The 26357-nt window shown below is 35.0% G+C and overlaps 1 protein-coding gene across 3 annotated transcripts in view; it reads right to left on the bottom strand.

Moving 5' to 3' along the window:
• Nucleotides 1–26357, bottom strand: part of NVL (nuclear VCP like) — a 135573-nt gene that overhangs the window by 58485 nt on the left and 50731 nt on the right. For all 3 annotated transcript variants that reach the window (XM_081299339.1, XM_081299340.1, XM_081299338.1), the window contains 4 exons: nucleotides 25007–25111; nucleotides 21435–21497; nucleotides 19170–19289; nucleotides 13878–13977 (listed from right to left, as the gene is read on the bottom strand). In XM_081299339.1, the coding sequence (XP_081155465.1) occupies nucleotides 13878–13977; nucleotides 19170–19289; nucleotides 21435–21497; nucleotides 25007–25111 (388 nt within the window). The remainder of the gene's footprint in view (nucleotides 1–13877; nucleotides 13978–19169; nucleotides 19290–21434; nucleotides 21498–25006; nucleotides 25112–26357) is intronic.

Raw genomic sequence — 26357 nt, 5'->3', positions numbered from 1 at the left:
GCCAGTATGAAGTCAAACAACAATAAGTGCTGGCGAGGATGTGGGGAAAAGGGTACACTTGTACATTGCTGGTGAGACTGCAAATTGGTTCGGCCAATTTGGAAAGCAGTATGGAGATTCCTGGGAAAGCTGGGAATGGAACCACCATTTGACCCTGCTATTGCCCTTCTCGGACTATTCCCTGAAGACCTTAAAAGAGCATGCTACAGGGATACTGCCACATCGATGTTCACAGCAGCACAATTCACAATAGCTAGACTGTGGAACCAACCCAGATGCCCTTCAATGGATGAATGGATTAAAAAATGTGGCATCTATACACCATGGAGTATTACGCAGCACTAAAAAATGACAAAATCATGGAATTCGCAGGGAAATGGATGGCACTAGAGCAGATTATGCTTAGTGAAGCTAGCCAATCCCTAAAAAACAAATACTAAATGTCTTCTTTGATATAATGAGAGCAACTAAGAATAGAGAAGGGAGGAAGAGCAGGAAGAAAAGATTAACATTAAACAGAGACATGAGGTGGGAGGGAAAGGGAGAGAAAAGGGGAATTGCATGGAAATGGAGAGAGACCCTCATTGTTATACAAAATTACATATAAGAGGTTGTGAGGGGAATTGGAAAATAAACAAGGAGAGAAATGAATTACAGTAGATGGGATAGAAAGAGAAGATGGGAGGGGAGGGGAGGGGGGATAGTAGAGGATAGGAAAGGCAGCAGAATACAACAGTTACTAGTATGGCATTATGTAAAAATGTGGATGTGTAACCGATGTGATTCTGCAATCTGTATTTGGAGTAAAAATGGGAGTTCATAACTCACTTGAAGCTAATGCATGAAATATGATATGTCAAGAGCTTTGTAAGGTTTTGAACAACCAATAAAAAAAAGAAGAATTATACATTATATGAAAATGTTCCACTGTGAATAAAACCTAAAATTCCAATTATGAATGTAATAAAATAGAAGTTCAAAAAAAAAAAAAAGACTCAATTAAAAAAAAAAAAAAGAAAAGATGGTAGAATGAGATGGCCATCATTACCCTAAGTATATGTATGAAGACATAAATGGTGTGAGTATACTTGGTATACAACCAGAGATATGAATAATTATGTACTATATGTGTAATATAAATTGTAATGCAGTCTGGTGTCTACAAATTAGAATTAAAAAATTAAAATAAATAAATGAATAAAAATAATAATTCATCCACAACCCAAAAAGTAATAGCTGAAAAATTAGGGAGGAAAATGAAGAGAAAACGTGGAAAATGGGAGAAAAAATTCTGAGGTAAGTACATAAATAAACCAAAAATCCACATAAAAAGGATCAGAATGACACAGAACTTTTAAAAGAAAAATACAACTCTGGGGCTCGGGTTGTGGCTCAGTGACAGAGTGCTTACCTAGCACATGTGAGGCACTGGGTTCAATCCCCAGCACCACATAAAAAACTAAAGAAACAAAATAAAGGTATTATGTCCATCTATAACTCAAAAAATGCAAGGTCTGCAAATTATAAAAAAAAAACTAATTTTCAACTCAAAATTCTATAGCTAGCCAAGCTCCCAATCAAAATGACTGTGGAATTAAGGGCATTTTCAAGTATATAAAAAATATCAAACAAGTAAAAAACCCCACAAAAACAAACCACCACCCATGTGATCTTTCTTGTAAAGCTTTCAAAAAACAAGCTTTAGCAGGGTACAGTGGCGCACTTATGTAATCCCAGTGGTTTGGGAGGCTGAGACAAGAGAATCTCAAGTTCAAAGCCAGCATTGGCAATGGCAAGGCGCTAGGTAACTCAGTGAGACCCTGTCTCTAAATAAAATACAAAATAGGGCTAGGGATGTGACTCAGTGGAGTGCCTGAGTGCAATCCCTGGTTAAAAAAAAAAAAAAAAAGCTTTAAAAATAAGTGAGTAAATGTGGGATGGTGGGGGGCATAAGATTAGTAACAAGAGGGTAAACAGTAAAAGAAAGCCCTGAAATAAGAACTATTTATAGCACAGGCCTAGACCAAGAAATCCAGTTTGGAGTAGGCTGGAAAGCCCCAGAAGGAATGTCCCAAGACACAATCAATAGCTGGGTGAGATGTAACCCCTCCTACTTGGCAGGCTGAGACAGGAGGCTCACAAGTAAAGATTTAAATCTCTGAGATCATTCTGGGCAACTTGGTGAGACCCTGTCTCAAAAATAATTAAAAAAATTATATTGTGTATTTTGAGCATGTAATAAAAAATCCAATCAATAATGTAAAACTATAATGCATCAATTTAAAAAAGTGGGAAAAAATAAAAAGGGTTGGGGATGTAACTCATTGGTAGACTGCACTTGGGCTCAACTAAAAGGATAAAGAAAGGACAGAAAGTAAGAGAAAAGGACAGAAGGAGAAAGAAAGAGTGAGAATAAGAGAGAAAGAGATAAAGAAAAATCCAACCAAATAACCAAAAGGAATGAATACATCATCTGGATAAATAATATTGATAGTTCTACAGCATATGTGAGAACATGAGCATGGAAAACAAAGAAAAAGATTAAAAAAAGAAAGAAAGAAAAAGTTATTGAATTCAAGTCTAAAAGTTATATGTAAAAGGAAACCTAATCAGTGTCATGCTTGGGTATCCAGAGAGAAACACTTATAGTAATGTGGACACTTGACTAGTGGTTTTATCAAAAGTTCTGATAAAACTACAATATTGGGAGGATGGAGAAGAGGACAGACGGTGTGGGTGAGACAGTGAGTGTGAATGTGGAGTCAGGGTGCATGTGAGACACCAAATCTTCATCTTACTTCAAAGGAAGTCAGCTAAAACTGAAAAGAAATATCAGTATGAATATATATTACTTGAAAATGTAGAGGAGACAAAGGGCAAAATAGTTCAGGAATTGATTGTGGTTGCCTCTGGGACAGAAGATGAAAAACTACAGTTTTTGTTATAAGCTTTTCATGCTCTCTCATTTTTAAAATGATGTCTCCCTCTATGAGTTTCCCTTTTTCATACCATTTACTAATCAGATCTACAAACATGGAGACTTGATTCTGACCACTCTCTTATGCAGTTTGTGAATTTATAGAACCCAAGCAATAAAAAACAGATACTGCTCAAAAGTGAACACATAACAAATTCCATTATGTGAAGGAGACTATGGTACAGAATATAAAGGAAATGAACACATGCCTTTGAACAAGTTCAATTCAGGAGATTCCTGGGGCCACCTGATAACGGCAAATTACTTAACTCCTCTGGGGGGCAAAGCAATTAGAACCTATTTCAGAATTTTTCTGTGAGGATTAAATGACATAACATGGGAAGTACTTATTGTAGTAGTTAGAACATTGGAGTCAGACAGACTGAGATTCAAATCTCTGCTCCACCACTTATCGGTTATGTACCTTTCCTTGGCAAATTATTTAATCTAACTGATCTTTAATTTCTACGACACTAATGTTAATATGAACCTTTCTCACAGAATTGCTGTGAGGTTAACATGGTAAAGTACTTAACAAAACATATAACATTCAGTAGGTGCTCTAAGAACCTTGTTCTCACTATTGATGAGTTTTTAATATGAGTTTGCAAAGAAAATTGAATAGCATCTCCTTGAAGTTATTTTTATAGCTAAAAATAAACTTATCCCTTGTCAAGTCTTTCCTAGCTCAGTGACAAAACTTTTTACCAGTTTTGTTGGCCAAAAATCTAACTGTAAGTACTACTTATTTACTTCCTTTTCATATCCCACATCTAATTCCAGCAACTGTTATTAATTTAGCCTTCAAAATATATGCAAATTTTACCCCTTCTGACTTTTTTTTTTGGTATTGGGGATCGAACCCACAGGCATTTTACCAATGAACTACATCCCCTGTCCTTTTGTTTTCTATTTTGAGACCAGGTCTCACTAAGTTGCTGAGGCTGGCCTCGAACTTGTGATCCTCTTGACCAGCCTCCCACGGTGCTGGGATTATAGGTGAGGGACATCACACCCAGCACCACTTCTTACTTCTTCCACCAAGCCCCCACCAATTCTTCTCTGGACCATTTTTCTTCTAATTCAGGATCTTTTTAAGAGGACTTCTTTTAAAATAGTAAAGTTTATGAAATATTTTTCAAATATTTTTAAATATATAAAAGGAAAATATGTACAAATGGTAAAATATCTACTGTATCCAAAGAAAAGCTACAAAGACATATACTTAAACATACAGATACATCAAAATAGTATTCTGAAAGCTGTTCCAATAATCCACACTAAAACAGATAAAAGAAAAATGAGGATGAAAAACTGAACAGGAAACAAAATGACAATCTAAAGCCCTAATATATCATATGTACAATAAATGTACTGGTATAAACAAACCAGTTAAGAATAAGAATAAGCCTGGTCATTTCCCATTTCTCTGACTTTCTCTCTTGTGATGTGATTTCTCCCTTTTCTACATGCTTTCACCACTGTAATGCCATCCACAATGCAGCCCTCGACAGTGTCATGCATAAACTGATGCCATGTTCTTGAACTCCAGATCGCTGAACTAAATAAATCTCTTCTCTTTATAAAGTAAAAAAAAAAAAAAAAAAAAAAAAAAAAAAAAAAAAAAATTGGTACAGTGGATTAAAATAAATGACCAAAAAAAAAAAAAACCCAAAAAACTTATTTACAAAGAAAATCAATTCTATATAATTTTGTAAGTGTAGGTTGAAAGTAAAAGAATGAAAAAAGATATACCATATAAACATTTATCAAAAGAAAGCAGGTGTGGCTATATTAAAAGCAGATAAAATGTACTTCAGAGGAATGAAGACATTCAGGAACAGAAAGAGATATGAATAATCAATCCACCAGGAAGACAACAATTCTAAACAGGTATGTACAACAAAACAGAAAATGTATGAAGCAAAACTGACAGAAATGAAGAAAGGAACTGAAAAATTCACAATTATAGTTGGAAACTATATGATAAAAATTTGTTAAGTTTTGTTTAAAAAATCTGACACACTGTCTTCCAAAGTAGCTGAAACATTTTGCATCTCTACCAGCAACGAAAGGGAAGTTCCTGTTGCTCCATATTCTTGCATTGAGTCATCTGTATTTTGGAAATTGAGCCATTCTAGTAGTTATGTAATGCTATCTCTTGTTTTAATTTGCAATTTCCTAATGACATATAATATTGATCATTAGCATAAGCTTATTTACTATCCATCTTCTTGGGTGAGGTTAGAATTTTGGCCCATTTTTAAACTGGTTTTAAAGATCTTTGTATATTTTGACTTTTTAAAAAAATATTTTTAGATGGACACAGTACCTTTATTTTTTTATGTGGTGTGAGAATGGAAACCCAGAACCTCACACATGCTAGGCAAGAGCTCTACCACTGAACCACAACTGCAGCCCTATTTTGACATTTATAGATGCTTTGCATATATTTCCTCCCGGTTGGTGGCTTTTTTTTTTTTTTTTAATTCTCCTAATCATGTCTTTTGTAGAGCATAAGTTAACTAACTGTATTGAAGTCCAATGTATCAATATTTTCATTCACAAACTTCATTTCTGGTGTTGCATCTAAAAGTTATTAACAAAGCCAATGTCACTTAGGTTAACCCATGTTACCTTCTAAGAGATTTATTGTTTTTCATTGTATACTTAGGTCTATGATCCATTTGGAGTTACTTTTTGTGAAAGGTATAAGGTCTGTGTGTAGATTATTACGTTTCTTTTGCATGTGGGTGTGCAGTTGCTCCAGCACCATAAAATTATCCTTTCTCCACTGAATTGCTTTTGTTCCTTTGCCAAAGATCAGTTGACTATATTTGTGTAGGTCTATATCTGGCCTCTATTCTTTTCTTCATCTATTTTTCCACACTGTTGTGATTACAGTACCTTATATACTAAGTCTTAAAGTTGGGTAACATCAATCTTCCAACTTTGTACTACTTAAACAATGTGTTGGCTATCCTAGGTCTCTTACCTTTCCACATAAACTTTAGAATGTTTGTCAATACCACAAAATAACTTATTGGAACTTTGGTTAGGATTGTTTTCAATCTATAGATTAAGTTGGGAAGTACTGATATCTTGACATTACCAAGTCTTCCCACCCAAGAACACTGAATATCTTATCATTTATTTGTCTCCTCTGATCTCTTTCATCAGTTTTATAGATTTTCTCATACAGATGGGTATATATTTTGCTAGATATATGCCTAAATTTTTCTCTTTCCCTCCTTCTCTAGCCTTCACTCCCACTACTGCTACTGCAAATGGTATTGTACCTTGAACTTCAATTATTCATTGCTGGTATATACCAAGTGCTTTTTGACAAAGGTATAAAAATAGTATGTTGAAAGAAGAATAGTCTTTTTAACAAACGATGATGGAATAGTTGAATAATCATAGGCCCCAAAATAAACTTTAAATCTAAACCTCACATAAGTCAACTAAAGTACACCACAGATTTAAAAATATTAATATGTAAAACCAGGGGCTGGGCTTGTGCTCAGTGGTAGAACGCTTGCCTAGCACATGTGAGGCACTGAGTTTGAACCTCAGCACCACATAAATAAATAAATGAATAAATAAAATAAAGGTGTTCATCTACAACTAAAAATATATTTTTTAAAAAATGCAAATCATGAAATTTGTAGAAGAAAACACTGGAGAAAAACCACTGAGACATAAGGTTTGGTGAACCATTCTTCAACATGAAACTAAAAGCATGATATATAAAAGAAAAACCTCAAAAATTGGATCTGTTCGGTCAACAGGATGAAAAGATGAGCTATATACTGGGATAAAATATTGCAAATCACATATCTGACATAGGACTTATATCTAAAATGTATATAAAAAACTCTCAAGGGGCTGGGGTGGTAGCTCAGTGGTAGAGTGCTCACCTAGCATGTGTGAGGCATGGGGTTTGATCCTCAGTACCACATAAAAATAAAAAAAGGTACTGCGTCCACCTACAACTAGAAAATATTAAAATTAAAGAACTCTCAAAACTCAGTGACTCTAGCATATAGCCACAGCAACAACTTTCTCAACAGGACCCTTTAAAGTTCCGGAAATAATGCCAGGCGTTAATAAGTGGAATGACACCAAATTAAATAGCTTTTGCACAGCAAATGAAACAATGAAGAATGTAAAGAGAGAACATACAGAATGGGAGGAAATTTTGCTAGCTACTCTTCTGACAGAATTGATATCTAAAATATATAAAGAACTCAAAAACCTTACAAAAAAACTTAAAAACCCACTTAATAAATGGACAAATGAACAAAACAGATATTTTCTCAAAAGAAATAATACAAATTGCCAACAAATAAATGAAAAATGTTCAACATCATTAGCAATTAGGGAGATGCAAGTCAAAACTACACTGAGGGCTGGGGTTGTGGCTCAGTGGTAGAGCGCTCACCTAGCGCTTATGAGGCCTTGGGTTCGATCCTCAGCACCACATAAAAATAAATAAAGGTACTGTGTCCAACTACAAAAATAAAAAATAAATATTAAAAAAAACTACACTGAGATTTCATCTCATAACTAGTCAGAATGGCATTCATCAAGAATACAATAATAATAAACGCTGGAGAGGACATGGAGAAAAGAACATTTTTACACTGTTCATAGGATTATAAATGAGTACAAAATAGGGCTGAGCTTGTGACTCAGTGTCAACTATCCCTGAGTTTAATCCCTAGTACCAAAAAAAAAAAAAAAAAAAAAAGAAACAAACAAACAAAAAAAAAATGTGGGGTAAAAAAACAAAACAACTGTAAAGGGTTGGTGGCACCCACCTATGATTCCAGCAACTCAGGAGGCTGAGGCAGGAGGATTCCAAGTTCATGAAGTTCAAGGCCAGAATCAGCAATTTAGCAAAGCCTTGTCTCAAAAAATAAAAAGAGGTGGGAATGTAGATCAGTTATAAAGCATTCCTGGGTTTAATACCCAGCACCAAATCAAAAACACAACAACAAAAAACCTCAACAGTGAAAAATATATGCAGTTTAATTTTAGAAAGTAAGTAAAGGACATTAAGTGACTTTCACCGAAGAGAACATAAGGATGGCAAATAAATACATAAAAGAAGTTCAATCTCATTACCCACTAGAGAGAGAGAAATTAAAACCAGGATGTTTTTATTCACTATACAGCTTTTAAAACAGCTAAGGTAAAATACAGTGATGACATAAAACACCGGTGAAGATGCAAAGAAACTGGAGTTCTTATACCATTACTAATAGGAAATGTAAAATGGCACGGCCACTTTGCTAACCTCTTTTTAAAATTAAACATAATTACCATACAATCTAGTAATTATGCTCCTGAGTATTTACCTCAGAGAAATGAACTGCAGGTCTACATAAGAAACTATCCACAGATGTCCTAGTAGCTTTATTTGTAAGTCAAAACCTGAAGGGGGGAAAAAAAACCCACTATGGTTTAACAAACTATGGTACATCCGCACAAAAGAATTCAACTCCCTAATAAAAAGGAACAAATACCAATGCACATAAGAACTTGGATGGAAGGCAAGGGAATTATGCTAAGAGAATAAAGATAATCTAAAAGGTCATATTTTGTATCATCACTTTTATATAAAAATTTTTACATCAGTGTTTGTCCTGAGTTGGGGATGGCAAAGGATAGAGAGATAGTCATTAATATAAAGGGAGAGCATAAGGGAAATCCTTTGATGATGGGATAATTCTGCATCTTGAATATTGTGGTAACTACATAAATCTATACATGTGCTAAAAAGGCACAGAAAGAGCAATACATAAAATACAAATGTCTATTTCCTAGTTTTTATACTGTATAATAGTTACATAATAGTCACATAATGTAACAATTGAGGCAAACTATTATATAGGACCTCCAAACACTATTTTTATAAATTCTTGTGAACCTATAATTGTTTCAAAAAGAGTTAAAGAAGTCACACTATTTCTTTCTGTATTTTTTAAATTAGTTATATATGACAGTAGAATGCATTTATGCTCTTTGATATTCTTACATAGATGGGATACAATTTCTCATTTTTATGAGTATACATGATATAGAATCATATTGGTCATGCAGTCACATATATACATAAAGTAATAATGTCTGTTTCATTCTACTATGTTTCCTATCCCCACATCCCCTCTCTTCCCCTCCCTTCACTTCCCTCTACCTAATCTAAGGTAATGCTATTCTTCTCTAGTGTCCCCTGCCTATTGTGAATTAGCATCCACATATTAAAGAAAACATTCGGCCTTTGGTTTTCTGGGATTGGCTTATTTTGCTTAGCATGATATTCTCCAACTCCATCTATTTACTGGCAAATGCCATAATTTCTCTCTTCTTTAAAGTTGAGTAATTTGATTGAGTATATACACCACATTTTCTTCATCCATTCATCTATTGAAGGACATCTAGATTGATTCCATAGTTTAGCTATTGTGAATTGAGCTGCCATAAACATTGATATGGCTGCTTTACTCTAGTATGCTGATTTTAAGTCTTTTGGGTATAAACCAAGAAGTGGGATGGCTGATGGTTCCATTTCCAGTTTTCCAAGGAATCTCCGTACTGCTTTCCATAATGGTGGCACCAATTTGCAGTCCCACCAGCAATGTATGACTGTACTTTTTTCCCCACAATCTCGCCAATATTTTTTGTTGCCTGTATTCTTGATGATTACTATTTTTTTTAAATATGAAAACAAAAATAAAACCAGGTCCATCACTCATCTGCTTTCAACACCCTCTGATGGCTTCTTATCACACCAGAAGCAAATCCACATCTCTTGCTGTGGCCTATACATCCCTTACATCTGTCTCTTCATAACTTTTCCCCTCACCTACTTCACTTTGGGCACACTGGTTTACTTCCTGGTAAGAAACCCACAAGCAAAGATAATGTATATAAGTATTTTGAAGGAGAGGATTTAGTGAAAATCTAGTGACAATCAAGAATCTATTCTCTAATCTACTGAGATTAAATTAAAAGACAAAGTTCTTTACAATAAACAAACATGAAAAATTGTGAACGCTGTTCACAATTCATAATCGGGTATATATGAAACCAGACAATCTTTTTGAAATCTATTAGAAGAAACATGTCTGCTCAGGAAAAGACAGACGTCATTCAGAACAAATATGAGAGCTCTTCAATGTTTCTTTAGGATAAGTGTGATTTTAGGACCTAATGACTATTTCCATTATTATTATCAAAACTGCTCAACACTTTGATAATTATTGTATTTACCTGCTATCTACTATCAATGTAGTAGATACATTACCAACATCACTTAACCTTTGTGACAAACCTGCCAATTAGACAGTATTACCCTTAAAATGATCAGCAAGATTAAGTAATATATGCCCAGTACTGAGTTCAATCCCTGGTACTGAAAAACAAACAAACAAAAATCTGGCTGGTCATGGTACCCCAACACCTAGGGAGGCTAAGACAAGAGAATAGAAAGTCTGGGGACAGCCTCAGCAACTTCATGAGACCGTTTCAAAATAAAAGAAAAAAACAGTCCTGGGAATATAGCACACAGGTACAGTGCCCCTGGGTTAAACCTCTAGTACCATTAAAGAAAGAAAGAAAAAAAAAAAGAAGAAAAAGAAGAATACATCTGCTCTTTACTCTGGTTCCTGACATGCAGCTCCAAATATCCCTGCAATTTTCTGATTAATAAGAGTGTCCTTGTGCTAATGAGATGACTCATGATGGAATTCTAAATAGCTTTGGAAAAAATACTGGTCAGAAGAAAGACCAAGTATATGATTAGAGGGTTGGAACTCTGAAGTTCCTCTGACCTCTGGGGAAAACTGAGTTCAATCATGTTGCCAAAGACTTAATCAATCATATCTACATAATGAAACCCCAATAAAAACTCGGGTCACCAAAGCTTGATTACACTTCCCAGTAGGTGAATACACTGATTTACGGGGAGGGTGACACACATTCTGATGCCATAGGGTGGAACATGGAAGTTCAATGCTCCTTTCAGACAACACCTTATGTATATGCTTTATAATAAAACTATAACTGTAAATATAGCTCTTTCATGAGATCTATAAGTTTTTCTGGGGAATTATTGAAACTACGAGAGTCATGGGAATCTCCAAACTTGGAGTAGGCTGATCAGAATTGCAGGTATCCCGAGAAGACCACTGGTACGTAAAGTCTTCCAAAGGATTCTCATTAACTGATGAATCTGACACAACTCCACTAGTGTCAGAATTCAACTGTAGCCTACCTAGTTGGTGTCAGACCAGTTGGGGTTGAAATAGAACAGTTAATAAGATATTAAATGGGGGGCCAGGGTTGTGGCTCAGGGGTAGAGTGCTTGCCTTGCATATATGAGGAATTGGGTTCCATCCTCAGCACCAAAGACATAAATAAATAAATAAAATAAAGGTATTGTGTTATGTACAATTAAAAAAAAAAAAAGATATAAAATGCTACAGCCAGGACTAAAACCTTGTTCTGTCAGATCCAAAGACAGCTTTTCATTATTACCAGGGTCAAACTATTCCAACTCTCAATTTTTCATCATAAAATGAAATGGTAGCAAATTCATGAATTTCTATAGTAATTTACAGGAGAGGAAAATATTACACCAGCTTGACAACTGGTGTTGTTTAAATCCATTTAAACAACTAATGTACCTTATCATTACTAACAGACATGGTTACTACAAACATCATAGTAGGAACAGCTATGAAAGAGTGGCTTATACCAAGGGCAAAGCATTAAGAAACATGAAGAGTATTTAGGATAAAAATAAAACCTATATTTGGCACTTTTGAAGTCTTGAACATTGTTCTTTTTCCCTCACAGAATGCTAAAGATTGAAAACAACTTTATTTATTTATTTATTTTTTAAGAGAGAGTAAGAGAGGGGAGAGAGAGAGAGAGAGAGAGAGAGAGAGAGAGAGAGAGAGAGAGAGAGAGAGAGAGAGAATTTTTAATATTTATTTTTTAGTTCTCGGCGGACACAACATCTTTGTTGGTATGTGGTGCTGAGGATCGAACCCGGGTCGCACGCACGCCAGGCGAGCGCGCTACCGCTTGAGCCACATCCCCAGCCCTGAAAACAACTTTAAATCATAATTCAGGATAAGTATAGAAACATGACTTCAGTTTAAAATCTTAAAAACCTATTTTCAACTTTACAGTGAGTGTGTGGTTCTGATTTTCTATAAGCTTGAGAGAAACCACAGGACAAACTTTTAGAATGCTTTTGGGGTCAAAAATGTGTTTCAAGAAACAATAATAAATGCTGGAGAGGATGGGAGAAAAAAAGTACACTCATAAATTGTTGGGAGGTCTGCAAATTAGTATAACCACTATGGCAAGCACTGTGGCGATCCCTCAAAAAACTAGGACTGAAACCCAGCTATCCCACTCTTCGGTATTTATCCAAACGAACTAAAATTATCACATAATACATATGAAGCCACTTCAATATTTATAGCAGCACAATTCACAATAACCAAATTATGAGATAAACCCAGATGCCCATCAATAGATGAATGGCTGAAGAAAATGTGCTGTGTGCATACACAAACACACACACACAACAGAGTTTTACTCAACCCTAAAGAAGAATGAAATAATGGTATTTGCTAGTAAATGGATGGAGATGAGGAAAATCATTCTGAGTGAATTAAGCCAGACTGAGAAAATCAAAAGCCAAATGTTTTCTCTCATGTGTGGAAGCTACAGCAAAATGAGGGAAAATGTTGCAGGGAAGAAGACTGAATACATAAAGATATAAGGCAGATCAGTAGAGTAGAAGAACAAGAGGTGGGGAGGAAGAAGGGAAAGGGATTGAAATATGGAATGAATTTAACAACAGCATGTCATATACATATATAAATGTACCAAAATGAATTTCACCTGTTTATATATAATAGAAGATATCAATAAAAAATAAATAGTTGGGCATGGTGGCACACACCTATAACCCCAGTGACTCAAGAGGCTGAGGCAGAAGGACTGCAAGTTCAAAGCCAGCATCAGCAATTTAGTGAGGCCCTTAGCAACGTAGTGAGACCCCGTCTCAAAATAAAACTAAAAAATGGACTGGAGATATAGCTCAGTGGTTAAGCACCCCTGGATTCAATCTCTGGCACCAAAAATAAATGAATGAATGAATGAATAAATAAAATATTAATAGAGAAGAGGAGAGAGATTAGGGGGAGGGAGGAGGGATGCAAAGGGGCAGAGGGGAATTAAAATCAAATTCCTGGTGGTGGAATGTGATGGACATCATTATCCAAAGTACATGTATAAAGAATTGAATTGGGTGTCAACATACTTTATATATAAACAGAGATATGAAAAATTGTGGTGTATTTGTGTAATAAGAATTGTAATGCAAAAAAAGTACGTATATATATAGGCATGAGTTGGCATGAACATATTCTATACAAAGATATGAAAAACTGTACTCTATGTGTAATAAGAATTATAATGCATTCCGCTGTCATGTATTTAAAAAAAATAATAATAAAATCAATAAAATAAAAAAAAATCAAATTCCTTCCTTGCATGTATTTTGTCAAAATGAACTCAAATACTATATATAATTATAAAGCTCTAATTAAAAAAAAATGTGTATTTCAAGTGTTCTGCCAGCAAAACAACTTTCTGAGCACTAACAGAGAAAAACAATCTCATAGAATCTAGGCAATAATACTTTTGGTTTACTGTAGCTTATAAAAAAGCTTTCTAAGGTTTTATTTCAACCTATGAACCAAAAAGGAATTGCTAAAATTTAAATATTCCTTTACTAAGATGTACATAAACTAAAGTGTAAACAAATGCTGTGAGTTTTTAGACTCATCTGTGTGATGTTCTTCTTTCTTACCTGGCCTATTAGTGGCTGCCATAATAAAAACCTGCTGACGTGCTTCCAGACCATCCATCTCTGTAAGCAGCTGATTCACCACCCGAACACTTGCACCTGTCTAAAAAATAAATAATTAAATAAAGTCGCTCTGCTTCCTGATTATCATATCATGAGCTGCTTTCCTCATGACACAATATACCGCTTATGTCATGATGTTCTGCCTCACCTGGGGCCCAGAGCAATGGAGTTGGCTGTCTACAGACTGAGATCTCTGAAATCCTGCCCTAGGGCACACCTCTCATACACTGATGAATAATGTCAGAGATTGTGGACATTTGGCTGTGTTCCTGATCTTATTGAAAATGCCTCTATTGTTTCCTCATGGAATAAAACACTGGCTTTAGAACTAAGATGAACAGTGTGATTTACTTACTATTGACACTCTCACACTGAATCCCATCAGAGAGGCCAAGGCTTTATGACCTTGGAAATAACACGAGCCATCACTGTAGTACTTCTAGCCTCAAACCAAGGAATGTATATTTTGGGGTTTATCAGCAGCATAAGACAGAATTGTTCTTAGATGTATTTCTAAGCATATCTCTTTTCATAACCCTCAAAATTCTCACTGCAAAGAGCACAGAAATATACAAATAGAAGGAAAAAAAATTTAAATAGCCAACCAACCACTTAAACATTGTGGTAACTGAAATATGAACTCTCATAATATAAAAGAATAACTTTGTTGGGAAGCTTATAGAAGAAGATTCATAAGACTTCATCATAAAATTATTTCTATTTTCCTGTGCCTTTTCTCTGTCTCTAGGGAGGATAGACCATTTTCTGCATGGAGATAGGATGGTGGGAGAACAATGGATGGTGGGAAATCCTAGAACATCCTAACTTCTGAGATGTAAATCATACAGCTGATACAATTCCAGAGATCATTCCTGCCATACAAATATTGTTTGCAAAATCTCTACTAATACAAAAGCCATGCTTTCTATCCAAAGACTATACCAATAAAAGTGTAGCTGTAAGTAAAATTAGTTTTCAACTTTAAAAAAGAAAGAATAGTTTCATTGGCCCTCAATACAAAGAAAGAACAACAACTTTTCTGTACAAAATAATACATTTGCTAATCTGAATGAAGGCTTTTGCTGACATATAATAATGGCTGGGCACAGTAGCATGTGCCTATAGTCCCAGCTATGCTGGGGACAGGGCTGAGGCAGGAAGACCACTTGAGACAAAGAGTTGGGGTCAGCCTGGGCAATATATTGAGACTTTTTCTCCTTAACTGGACGCAGTAGTTTATGCTCACCTGGAATACCAGCTGTAATCCCAGATACTAGGGAAGCTAAAGCAGGAAGATGGCAACTTCAGAGCCAGCTTGGGCAATTTAGTGAGACCCTGTCTCAAATGAAAAATAAAAAGGGCTGGGATGTAGCTCAATCCTCAGTTTCAAGAGAGAAAGAGAACAATGACCACTTCCTCAGGAGTCAATATATGGCAACACTGTATAAAACAGGTTGTAATCAGTGGACTCCCTAGTAATCTTATTATTCACAGGCTAGATGAGGAAACAGAAGCTTAGAGAATTTGTCCAAAGTCTCATCACTAGATAAGGGGAGAGATAAAACTTATTCAAAGATCTAACAGGCACAATAAATGTATTTGGGCAAAAGTAAACTCAGCTTCTGAACTCCAGATTCCCCAGTACCTCACATGTTCTAAATCTTTCAACACAATACAGAGAGGAGCATATAGGGCACTAAAGTTTTTTCCTCTTTTTCTTGAAGCAAACAGCAGTAAGGCTATTCAGGGCAATAATCCAAGAGAAAGGTTAAGGGAAAAATCACCTAAACATAGAAACAAATAAACAACAATAACAACAACAACAACAAAAACATGTACAATGGAGGAAACGAGAAAAAATGGTGCTGTTTCATTTTGTCAGTACTGCTTTTTTTCAATATAACTTATGCACACAGGTGGTAGCTGGTTTAACCACTGATTATTCTAGAAGGAAATATTTGGTAAGCCTGCTTTTCATTCATTCCTTGGTGACATAATAATTAAAATATTAATACAGTCATAGTCCAGACTCAAAAATATTAAGTGGTACTAGGTAAGAATAAAACCTAACATTGTCCTTTTTAAAAAATTTTCTCTATTTTTTTTTATTGGTGCATTATGACTATACATAATGGTGAGATTTGTTGTTACATATTCATAGGTACACACAATATAACTTGGCTAGTATCATTCCCTTGTATTTTCCTTTTCCCTCTCTTCTTCCCTCCCAACATTGTTCTTCTTAAGCAAGAGAAAAATATCAGAATCAATATACAATGGGGCTGGGGTTGTAACTCGGTGGTAGAGCACTTGTCTAGCACACGTGAGGCACTGAGTTTTATCCTCAGCACCACATAAATTTTTTAAAAATAAAGGTATTGTGTCCATCTACAACTAAAAAAAAAAAAAAACCCTTAAAAAAGAATCAATATAAAAATGGTTGATAGTTTATTAAAATTATTATATTCTATAGAAAAAAATTAAGATAAATGAAAAGACTAGGGTAAATGGTATCAGTACACATAACTGGACAAAGGACTAACACCATTATACATAAAAAGCTCCAATAAATTGCCAGGTACCAGTGGCAAATATCTATAATCCTAGCGACACAAGAGGTTACAGCAAGAGGATCACAAGTTTGAGGCCAGCCCAGCTTCAACAATTTAATGAGACCCTAAGTAAATTACAAAGACCATCTCAAAATAAAAAGTAGAAAGGGCTGAGGATGTAACTCAGTGGTAAATTGCCACTGGGTTCAATCTTTAATACCAAAACAAAAAGCTATAATAAATCAATTTTTTAAAATTCCAGGGCTGAGGTAGTAGCTCAGTGGTAGAGCGCTTGCCTACCACTAGGTATGTGAGGTACTGAGTTCTATTCTCAGCACCACATATATATAAGTAAAAATAAATAAATAAAATTCCATCAACAACTAAAAAATAATTCCAATAGCAAAAGGGTCAAAAGATATAATAAGATTAATTTATAGAAGATGAAATACAAATTTATTGAAAATTATTAACCTCCCTGGTAATCAGGGACATGCATACTAAAGTTTAGTGTTTTGCCAATAAAACTGACAAAAAATAAAGATCCTTTGTTGAAAAAAGTATGGGGAATGGTTATTTTCACGCAACTGTTGGTTGGCATATGTGACTGTAGTTTTGTGAAAGACGACAAAATATTTGTTATATTTTAAAATTTAACTCATATACATCTTCAACCATGATTTACACTTCTCAAACTCCATCACACATATTCATACATGTATACACAAATATATAATACAAACATTTAATAGTTCTATCTGTAAAAGAAACAACTACCCATGTAAATGTCTAAAATAATTAAGTAAATTCTATAATAAAGTTATTAAGTACATAAGAAAATAATCAAGATAGAATAACTACATTTACACAAAAAGTGAATTTATGGAAAAGGTTCTAGTTAAAGATATGTTTACCCTTAACACTGAATAATTAGCAGTAGCAACCTCCAAGAAAAGCAATAAGGAGAACAGAAAGGAAGGACTTCTTCCCTGCTCCCCACTTCTGTTTTTGGTACTGGGGATCAAACCATGGGGCACTTTACCATGGAGCTACCTCTCCAGTCCTTTTTATTTTATTTTGAGACAGGGTCTTGCTAAGTTGTTTAGGGTCTTGCTAAATTGTTAAGCTGGCCTCAAACTTGCCCTCCTCATGCCTTAGCCCCTTAAGTTGCTGAGATTACAGGCATGCACCACTGGCATCTATCTGACTTTTACTCTCCAGACAAGGTTGTTACAAGTATGTATTCATGTATAATTAATAAAATTAAAAAGGAATACATTCAAACTTGAAATGTTTGTAGAATCCCTTCAGGGGGAAATGTTGAAAAAGCAACCATATACATCAGAGTACAGAAATGTATGACAGCAGATATCCAAGAGATAACCTAGAAATTAGAAATCCTAATTTACACTTTATGTGGCTACAGAACTCTTTTGAGAATAGTAATTGCCAATAAACCTTTCCAAATTTAGATTTACCAGCTGGTAATAGCTGCAAACCATTGAAAGGCAATGGACAAATGAAATATTTATTTACACTAAAAGAGCAAAGAATAAACAGGAGCAAAATCCAGAGCAAGTCAAGTCCTGACCAGCAGGACATATAACAGGGAACCATGAAAAAACTATAAGATGACCTGTTATGGTACTGATGATTATTGAATGAGGAGATAAAATTGTTACATGAGTCAAAATCATATTAGTCAACTTTTGTTTTTCCAACTTTTGAATGCTTTTGAAGATTTTTAGTGAAATGAGGTATTTAATGTTTCACAATCTAAGAACACACAGAATAACTATTTGAAATTAAATCACAAAGATGTCCCAGGTTTTAGAAGGGCAGTCACCTCCTCAGTGATCATGAAATAAATGTACTTATTAATAGTTGTGTGCTATGTTTCAAAAGGTTATATATTCTTATTCTATGTTTTACTAAGCTTCAAATTCTTAAATTATAGTACTCCTGATAACAAGTGTTTCCTCTACTCTCTGTAGCGAAGTGTGTAAGAACTGTGATTCAGTGTGGTTTACACAAGTAGTATTCAATGCAGGTCACTTATCTTCCCCAGATGGTAATGGTGTTCGGTCTTAAAAATTAATAATGAGGGGGCTGGGGATGTGGCTCAAGCGGTAGCGCGCTCGCCTGGCATGCGTGCGGCCCGGGTTCGATCCTCAGCACCACATATAAACAAAGATGTTGTGTCCGCCAAAAAAACTAAAAAATAAATATTTAAAAAATTCTCTCTTTCTCTAAAAAAAAAAAATAAAAGAACTATTGCCTTTTCTTTAAAAAAAAATTAATAATGAGACACTATTTTAAGTGTATGACGTCTTAAATTATATATTGTCTCAAGAACCAATATAACTGAAGAGTACCATAATTACAAGATTCAAGGCAAAGTATCCAAGGCTACTATCACTTCCATTCCCAACTACTCATTTGTGTGAATTGGGATTACTATACACTGTGCAACCAAAAGAATATACATCATAGGGAAAAAAATTATTATGGAATATAACTGTTATCTCTAAGCTCTGATTTCAAATTACTACGTTTCTTCATTTAAAGAATTGTAATGTTCCCAAGCAATGACTTCATAAAAGTACCCGACTTGGAAACTAAAAAATATTTATGGTATGTAAAAGAAAAAATCTGCAAACCAACAATCTATGATACTTACCTCTTGGTCTGATCTTCGAGGACATAAAGCATCTACTTCATCAAAGAATATCACACAGGGTGCTGAGTTCTTAGCACGCTGAAAAACCTGTCGGACAGCACGTTCACTCTCACCAACATACTAAACATACACAAAAAGAAAATAAAATGCAGCACTGTTCAACTTGGGGTTTGGGCCAAATGATAGTAAAAGTAGTTACAAATGACACTGCTCCAAAAAAATTGTCCAAAAAAATTATTAGACTAAACATATGCAAATGTTGATATTAAACCACTGTTGACTATAAAAATAACCAAATTCATAAAGTTCAACTTCTTACTAAAATTAACTGTTATTTAAGTTTATTAGGAATTTCCTCATTCATAAAATGAAGACTAGGTAGGATGCAAAGTATTCTCTAGCTCAAAAAATCCTTTGTATTCTACTGAACTTTAGAAGTGATTTCCTATGCTTTGCGCATATAAAATACCCAGCAATAATTTTCATTAATTCAACAGGATTTTAAATACCCAAGTCAATTACTGTTCTATTCTTTAAAAAAAAATATATATATATATATATATATATATATATATTTTTTTTTTTTTAAGTTGGACACAATATCTTTATTTATTTATTTTTATGTGGTGCTGAAGATCGAACCCAGGGACTCGCATGTGCAAGGCGAGCGCTCTACCGCTGAGCCACAACCCCAGCCCTCTATTCTTTTTTTTAGACAGAGAGAGAGAGAATTCTAATATTTATTCTTTAGTTTTCGGCGGACACAACATCTTTTTTTTTTTTTTTTTGTATGTGGTGCTGAGAATCGATCCCGGGCCGCATGCATGCCAGACGAGCGCGCTACCACTTGAGCCACATCCCCAGCCCTCTATTCTTATTTCTATACATCTTGCTAAAAAAAGGGAAAAGATGTCCTATAGCAACAGAGGAGTCAGTGAATCAGCTAGGCTTCTCACAGGTTTCACAATGTCTTAGTGTATGTTAAAACTAAATCAAAATATAAAGGTAAAGAAATAAGGCTGGGGATATGGCTCAAGCAGTAGCGCACTCGCCTGGCATGCGTGCGGCCCGGGTTCCATCCTCAGCACCATATACAAACAAAGATGTTGTGTCCGCCGAAAAAACTAAAAAATAAATATTAAAATTCTCTCTCTTAAAAAAAAAAAAGACATAGAGCAATTCACAAGTAGCAATAATATTTGGACTAATTAATATACAAGTTATACATAAGTATATGATTTCAGTTTTTAGTTAGACATAAGAACTTGTTCTTGTACAACCACAAGAATGGGAAGTTATACTCCAATCTATGTATGATATGTCAAAATACACTCTATGTTATGTATAACTAAAAAGAACAAATAAAAAAATAAGAGGAAAATAAAGAACTTGTTCTCATAGGGCTACGAGGTACCTCAGTGGTAGAGTACTTGGGTTCAGTCCCCAGGATCATTATTAAAAAAAAAAAGCAGCAGCAGCCTATAAGTCAAGTACCATTAATTTCTTCTTTGTCTGTATATATTACAAACATTGAATGAGAGTTTTATACTTACATAGGAATGGACTAGAAATAGCAAATTCAAAGTCTCTTAAATTTGAGGCATAAACTGCTTAAATGTAGAAAGAAGATGTCACTTTAGTGACTTCTTTCCCCTGAAGTACTTTTATTTACTAATACTTAACTTATTTGAGTCACACAAGAACAGGATAGGGAAGCATATCAGGAACCAGACAACCTGGGTTCAAATCTCAGTTCTACTATCATCCTTCCTAGCTGCCACCCTTTGGCAAGATACATAGCATCAGCATACCGAGGTTTCCTTATTCAGAACAAAGAATAATTCATCTCACAGGATTTTTCAAGGATGATAAATGTGAAGCATATGACAAATACTCGGTGCTAGGTAAACACATGAAAATGTCAATAACTGTAATAAATTATTTCTCTCTGTAGGTATGAGGATTCAGGGTCAGAGAGGTTATCAGATTCGATCAAGAAAGCATTTATGGGTTGGGGTTGTGGCTCAATGGTAGGGTGCTCACCTAGCACATGAAAGGCATTGGGTTCGAGTTTTAGTACCGCATAAAGAATAAATAAGTAAAATAAAGATTTTTTTTTAAAAATCATTTTTAAAAAAAGCATTTATACACTCCTAGTAGTGAGCAAAGCTAAATCATCTCATTCCTATAGCAGTGATTAAGATCTGAGGGGGTTTCATACTGTAATTTTCCCAATTAAAATAATGGCTAATACCAATGACTTACCATATTTAGTAATTCAGGGCCTTTGACTGATATAAAATTCAGTCCAGACTCATTTGCCACAGCCTAGAAGAGGAAACAAAAAGACATCACCAAAAAGACAAAAACTCAAAAGAGTAATAATAATTTGGCTTTAACTGTATTTCTTCCTTTTTATAGTTGCTTATTTCTCATCAGAAGGAAAAGAGAAAAATGGGAAAAGGAAAAATACAAAAGGAAAACCAAAGAAAGTAAATGTTAGCCTACAACTTTCTAAGAAGTGCTAAGACAACTACAAATCAAATGGGAATAACAAAAATATTTATGTATATATTGTTTGTATAAACATGCTTTACAACACTGTAAATAAAAGTATTTAGAGTCCTAGCTTAGAATGTCAGTGAGATCTCAAGCTTTGTACTTAAGAAATGCCTTGTGAAATGTAAGCAATCACCCATGAATCTACAAACCAAAATATAGAAAAACCTCAGTATGATCCCAGCTACTCAAGGGACTGAGAAAGTAACATCACAAGCTCTATGTCAGACTCGGCAACTTGGCAAGACCCTGTCTCAAAATAAAAATAAAAGAGTTGGGGGCATAGCAGAGTGTTACATCCCTGAGTTCAATCCCCTGTATCATGATTAAAAACAAAAACAAACAAACAAAAAAAAAAACCCTTAGAATCAGTCTTTACTGAGAAACACATATGTGTAGAAGAATCTAAGAATAAATAAGGTAAAACTGGAATAAATCACTCACTGCAACTTCAAAATGACCACGAAACAGTTCTTTTCTATTCCTAGATCCTGGAATCTAAAATCTGAGCTCCAGATCTATATTAAACATATTCAGCATCTCTACTCGAATCAGACAAGTATTCAAACCTATCATTCACACAACAGAAATCCTGGTTTTTTCTCTCCCAATTTCCTCCAAAACTCACCTGCAAACTCTTATACCTCATCTTAGTAAATACAATTTCCCAAAAATTGTATTTACTAAGATGAGGTATAAGAGTTGGTATTCCCCTGGTCTCATGTCTTGCTTGTCATGTTACCCCAACTATCTGTTAGTTCTATTAGCTATAATGCTAAAATATACGTGGGTCTGATACATTTTCTACATCTCTACATCACCACCCTCATCTAGACCACCCACCATCCTTTCTTGCTGGAACAGATTAGAAAACCCTTAACTGGTTTTCTTTCATTCTTGCTTTCCTCCAATCTATTTACTACACAGCAGTTAAGAGTACTCTGGTAAAGAGCTGGGCTTGATGGTGCATGCCTGTAATCCCAGCAGCTCACGAGACTGGGGCAGGAAGATCCTGAGTTCAAAGTCAGCCTCAGCAACTCAGTGAGACTCTATCTCTAAATAAAATATAAAAAAGAGCTGGAGATGTGGCTCAGTGCCCCTGGGTTTAATTCCTGGTACCAAAAAAAAGAAAAGAAAAAAAGAGTACTCTAGTAAAAATGCAAATGAGATCATATTATTTTACTACATGCCCCATTCATCTTCAATTACAATTTGAAATATTTACCATGGCTCCTGAGCTTGCATCTTGGGACACGACATCTCCTTAGTCTAACTACTTATTCCTTCCCTGTTTCTCAAACTCACCAAATCCTTAACCATCTTACGGCTTCTATAACTGTTCTTCCTTCTATCTGAAAAATTATTCCCCTACTTTGCCTGCCTCTTCATGCTGGTTCTTTCACGCTGTTAAATGTCACCATTTATTGAACACCATTATCTAAAGTAGCTACCAATCATTATGTCACAACACTATTTCCAAAATAACTTAGTGAACCTGAAATTTTATTGTTCTACTTGTTTACTGTTATTCTCTTCCAAGTAGACAGCAAATTTCATTAGAAAAGTCATCTTAACTAGTTTATCCCTAGTACCTCAAACAATTTCTGACAAAGAACAGGATTAACAGATTCCTGGTGAACCAATGACAGGCATGAATGCTTTGCTATACAAACGCTGTTCAATACATGGATTATCTACATCTCTCAATCCTTCTCTTGTCTTCTGCCAGTTTCATAACTTTCCTATCTCTTGTTCAAAACTATAAGTAAAACAGGATACACATCTAGCAACTCATGCATAGTAGGTTTTCAACATCTATATGTCAGCTAACTTGGGTTAAAACCATTGAAACCCCAAATAGTTCCTGATATTTGTGGAAATCTGTTCTAAATGAAATATAGTGAACAAAAATGTTTTTCACTATGATGAATTCTGCACATAATGAATCCTGCACTATGGTGTCAGCAGGTCTTTGCTTCCATGTGATATATCCCCAGACAACTAAATGGTTCATACTATTTATTCTCTTTTCTATTTCCCTTTCATCACTCATTAATTTCCAGGGTGCTGGCTCCAGCAATTGCATGCCTTTACTTTATGCTATTTACTTACTTATACATGCTGATGCTTTGGAAAATTGTATCATTTTATTGTTAAGACTATCCAAGCACTAAAAATGTAGAACAGGCTTGGTGGCACATACCTATACTCCCAGTGGCTTGGGTGGGTGAGGCAGGAGGATTGCAAATTCAAAGCCAGCCTCAGCAAATTAGTGAGGCCCTAAGCAACTCAGCAAGACCCTGTCTCTAAATAAAATATAAAAAAGGGCTGGGGACATGGCTCAGTGATTAAGCACCCCTGGATTCAATCCCTGGTACCAACAAAAATAATAATAATAATGATGTGTAACTATATTGACATGGGAAGATGTTCAGAAAATATTGCTAAATGAGAAAAGCATATCTAAAAAACTTCTATTTGTAAAAAACAATATATATTATCTTTTATACACTCTTTAGATATGTATGTATATAAAAAAATATGTGGAAGGACTGACACCAAAAGGAAACAGTAGTTGGTAGTAGGTATTAGTGGAAGAACTATAAACAATGCTTTTCCCATTTATTTATATTTCCTTCTATGAATAAAAATTTTAAAAATAACTTATAAGATACATACAGGATTATAGTAAAATACTTACCTACACCATAGTAGAAAACAAGGTTGGCTATAAACTACAGTTATGTAAAAATACTTACTAAAAAGCTAGAATAGATTAGGTACAATGGCACACACCTATAATTCTGCCATTGGGGAGGCTGAACAGGAGGATTGCAAGTTAGAGGCTAGCCTAGACAACATGGTGAGACCGTCTCAAAATAAATGATAAGGATATAGTACACCCAATATCCCCCTGCAAAATACTAGAATATTATACACAGAAATATGATAAATGATGTGTGAAAACTGGTGAGGTTATAATTGATTTAAACATTTTCTTTCTTTTTTAAAAAAATATTTATATTTTAGTTTTAGGTGGACACAATATCTTTATTTTATTTTTATGTGGTGCTGAGAATCGAATCTAGTGCCTCATGCATGCTAGGCAAGCGCGCTACCACTTGAGCCACATCCCCAGCCCCCAACATTTTTCATAGATTTAACTTTTGTAAAACTTCCCTGAGAAAAGTTACCATCTTTGCTAAAATGAATTTCTAACAGAAATTATGCAAAAGATTTATCTCATGGTAACATTTAAAGTTAAATTCATACCATACCTTTGCCAGCAGAGTTTTCCCACAGCCAGGAGGACCAGCAAGAAGGACTCCTGCTGGAGTCACCAATCCAAGAGCTTTGAACTGGTCTGGGTTACGTACTGGTGCCTGGAAAGAGTAATGCAGAGACCCATGACAGCTTTCCCTTTAATACTACATGTTCAAATTCACCTCCAGACATGTATTTTCTTCAGCAATGACTATGAGGCCTGAAGATAAGAGCAATATCTGGCTTAACTGTTTCAAACATGAGTTTCATGATGATAAACAGAAAAGTTATTACTCTTGAGAAATTTTCACGTAAGTGTTACATTCTAAGAACATTTTATAAATAAAGATATAATATTTCAACTGGCTCACGCCTATAATCATAGCTACTCAGAAGGCCAACACAGAAGGATCTTAAGCTCAAGGCCAGCCTGGGCAAATTAGTGAGATCCTATCTCAAATTAAAAAGAAAAAGTGCTGGGGATATAAATTAGTAGTAGAGTGCCCGTCTAGAGTGTGCCAAGGGCAGAGTACCATGGCAGAAGACATCAAGAATGTGCCTTTTTATGCATAAAGTTGAACATCTTTTTATGTTACCAGTCACTGTTTTTTCCTCTTCTATGAAATGTATATTCATTTTCCTATTGGTTCATGTGTCTTTTTATTATTGTTTTAAAATTATACAAAATACTAATTTTTTTTTGTTTTAACCAATGTGTTAGAAATCTATATTCTTCTAGTTTGTAAATGCCACTTCTGACCTACGCACAGTGGTACACACATGTAATCCCAGGTACTCAGAGGAGGCTAAGGCCGGAAGATCATAAGTTTGAGGTCAGTCTCAACAGCTTAGCAAGGTTTCTCTCATAAAAAGGGTTGAGGATGTAGCTCACAAATAGAATACTATTGGGTTCAATCCCAATACTCAGAAAACACAGAAAATGAATACCCCTTGTGACAGCCACTTCCCCGCACAGAACCTCACCAGGAACTGCTGGCAGAACTACCTGAATTTCTACTGCCGTGATAAGGGAGTGATAGCATGATTTCTGTATGAGTGGTACCAAAACTTGTGCAAGTCCCTCTGCCCTCCTGGGGTCTCAATCTGAAATAACTGCCAGACACAAAGTTGTTTCCTGGGAAAATATGAACTGGCTCCATCCCACTGCCCCTATCCTCTTACCTTTACAGGTGGTAAAGGTGTTCATGGTGATCCCTACCCTGGGACCATGAATCAGAATTTAACTAATAATAAAACTCATTGGAAAAGTAGGAAAAAAGAAAGAGAACATATAATCCAAGTCACTTTAGACATACAACCTGGTTAACATGCATGTAGCTTTATTTCCCTCAACTTATCAAACAT

This window comes from Spermophilus citellus (genome assembly GCF_964194105.1).
Source record: "Spermophilus citellus genome assembly, chromosome: 6".
In the NCBI taxonomy this organism is placed as follows: Eukaryota; Metazoa; Chordata; class Mammalia; order Rodentia; family Sciuridae; genus Spermophilus; species Spermophilus citellus.
The sequence above is the reverse complement of the archived record's forward strand: the minus strand, read 5'-3'. Positions and strand labels throughout refer to the sequence as shown.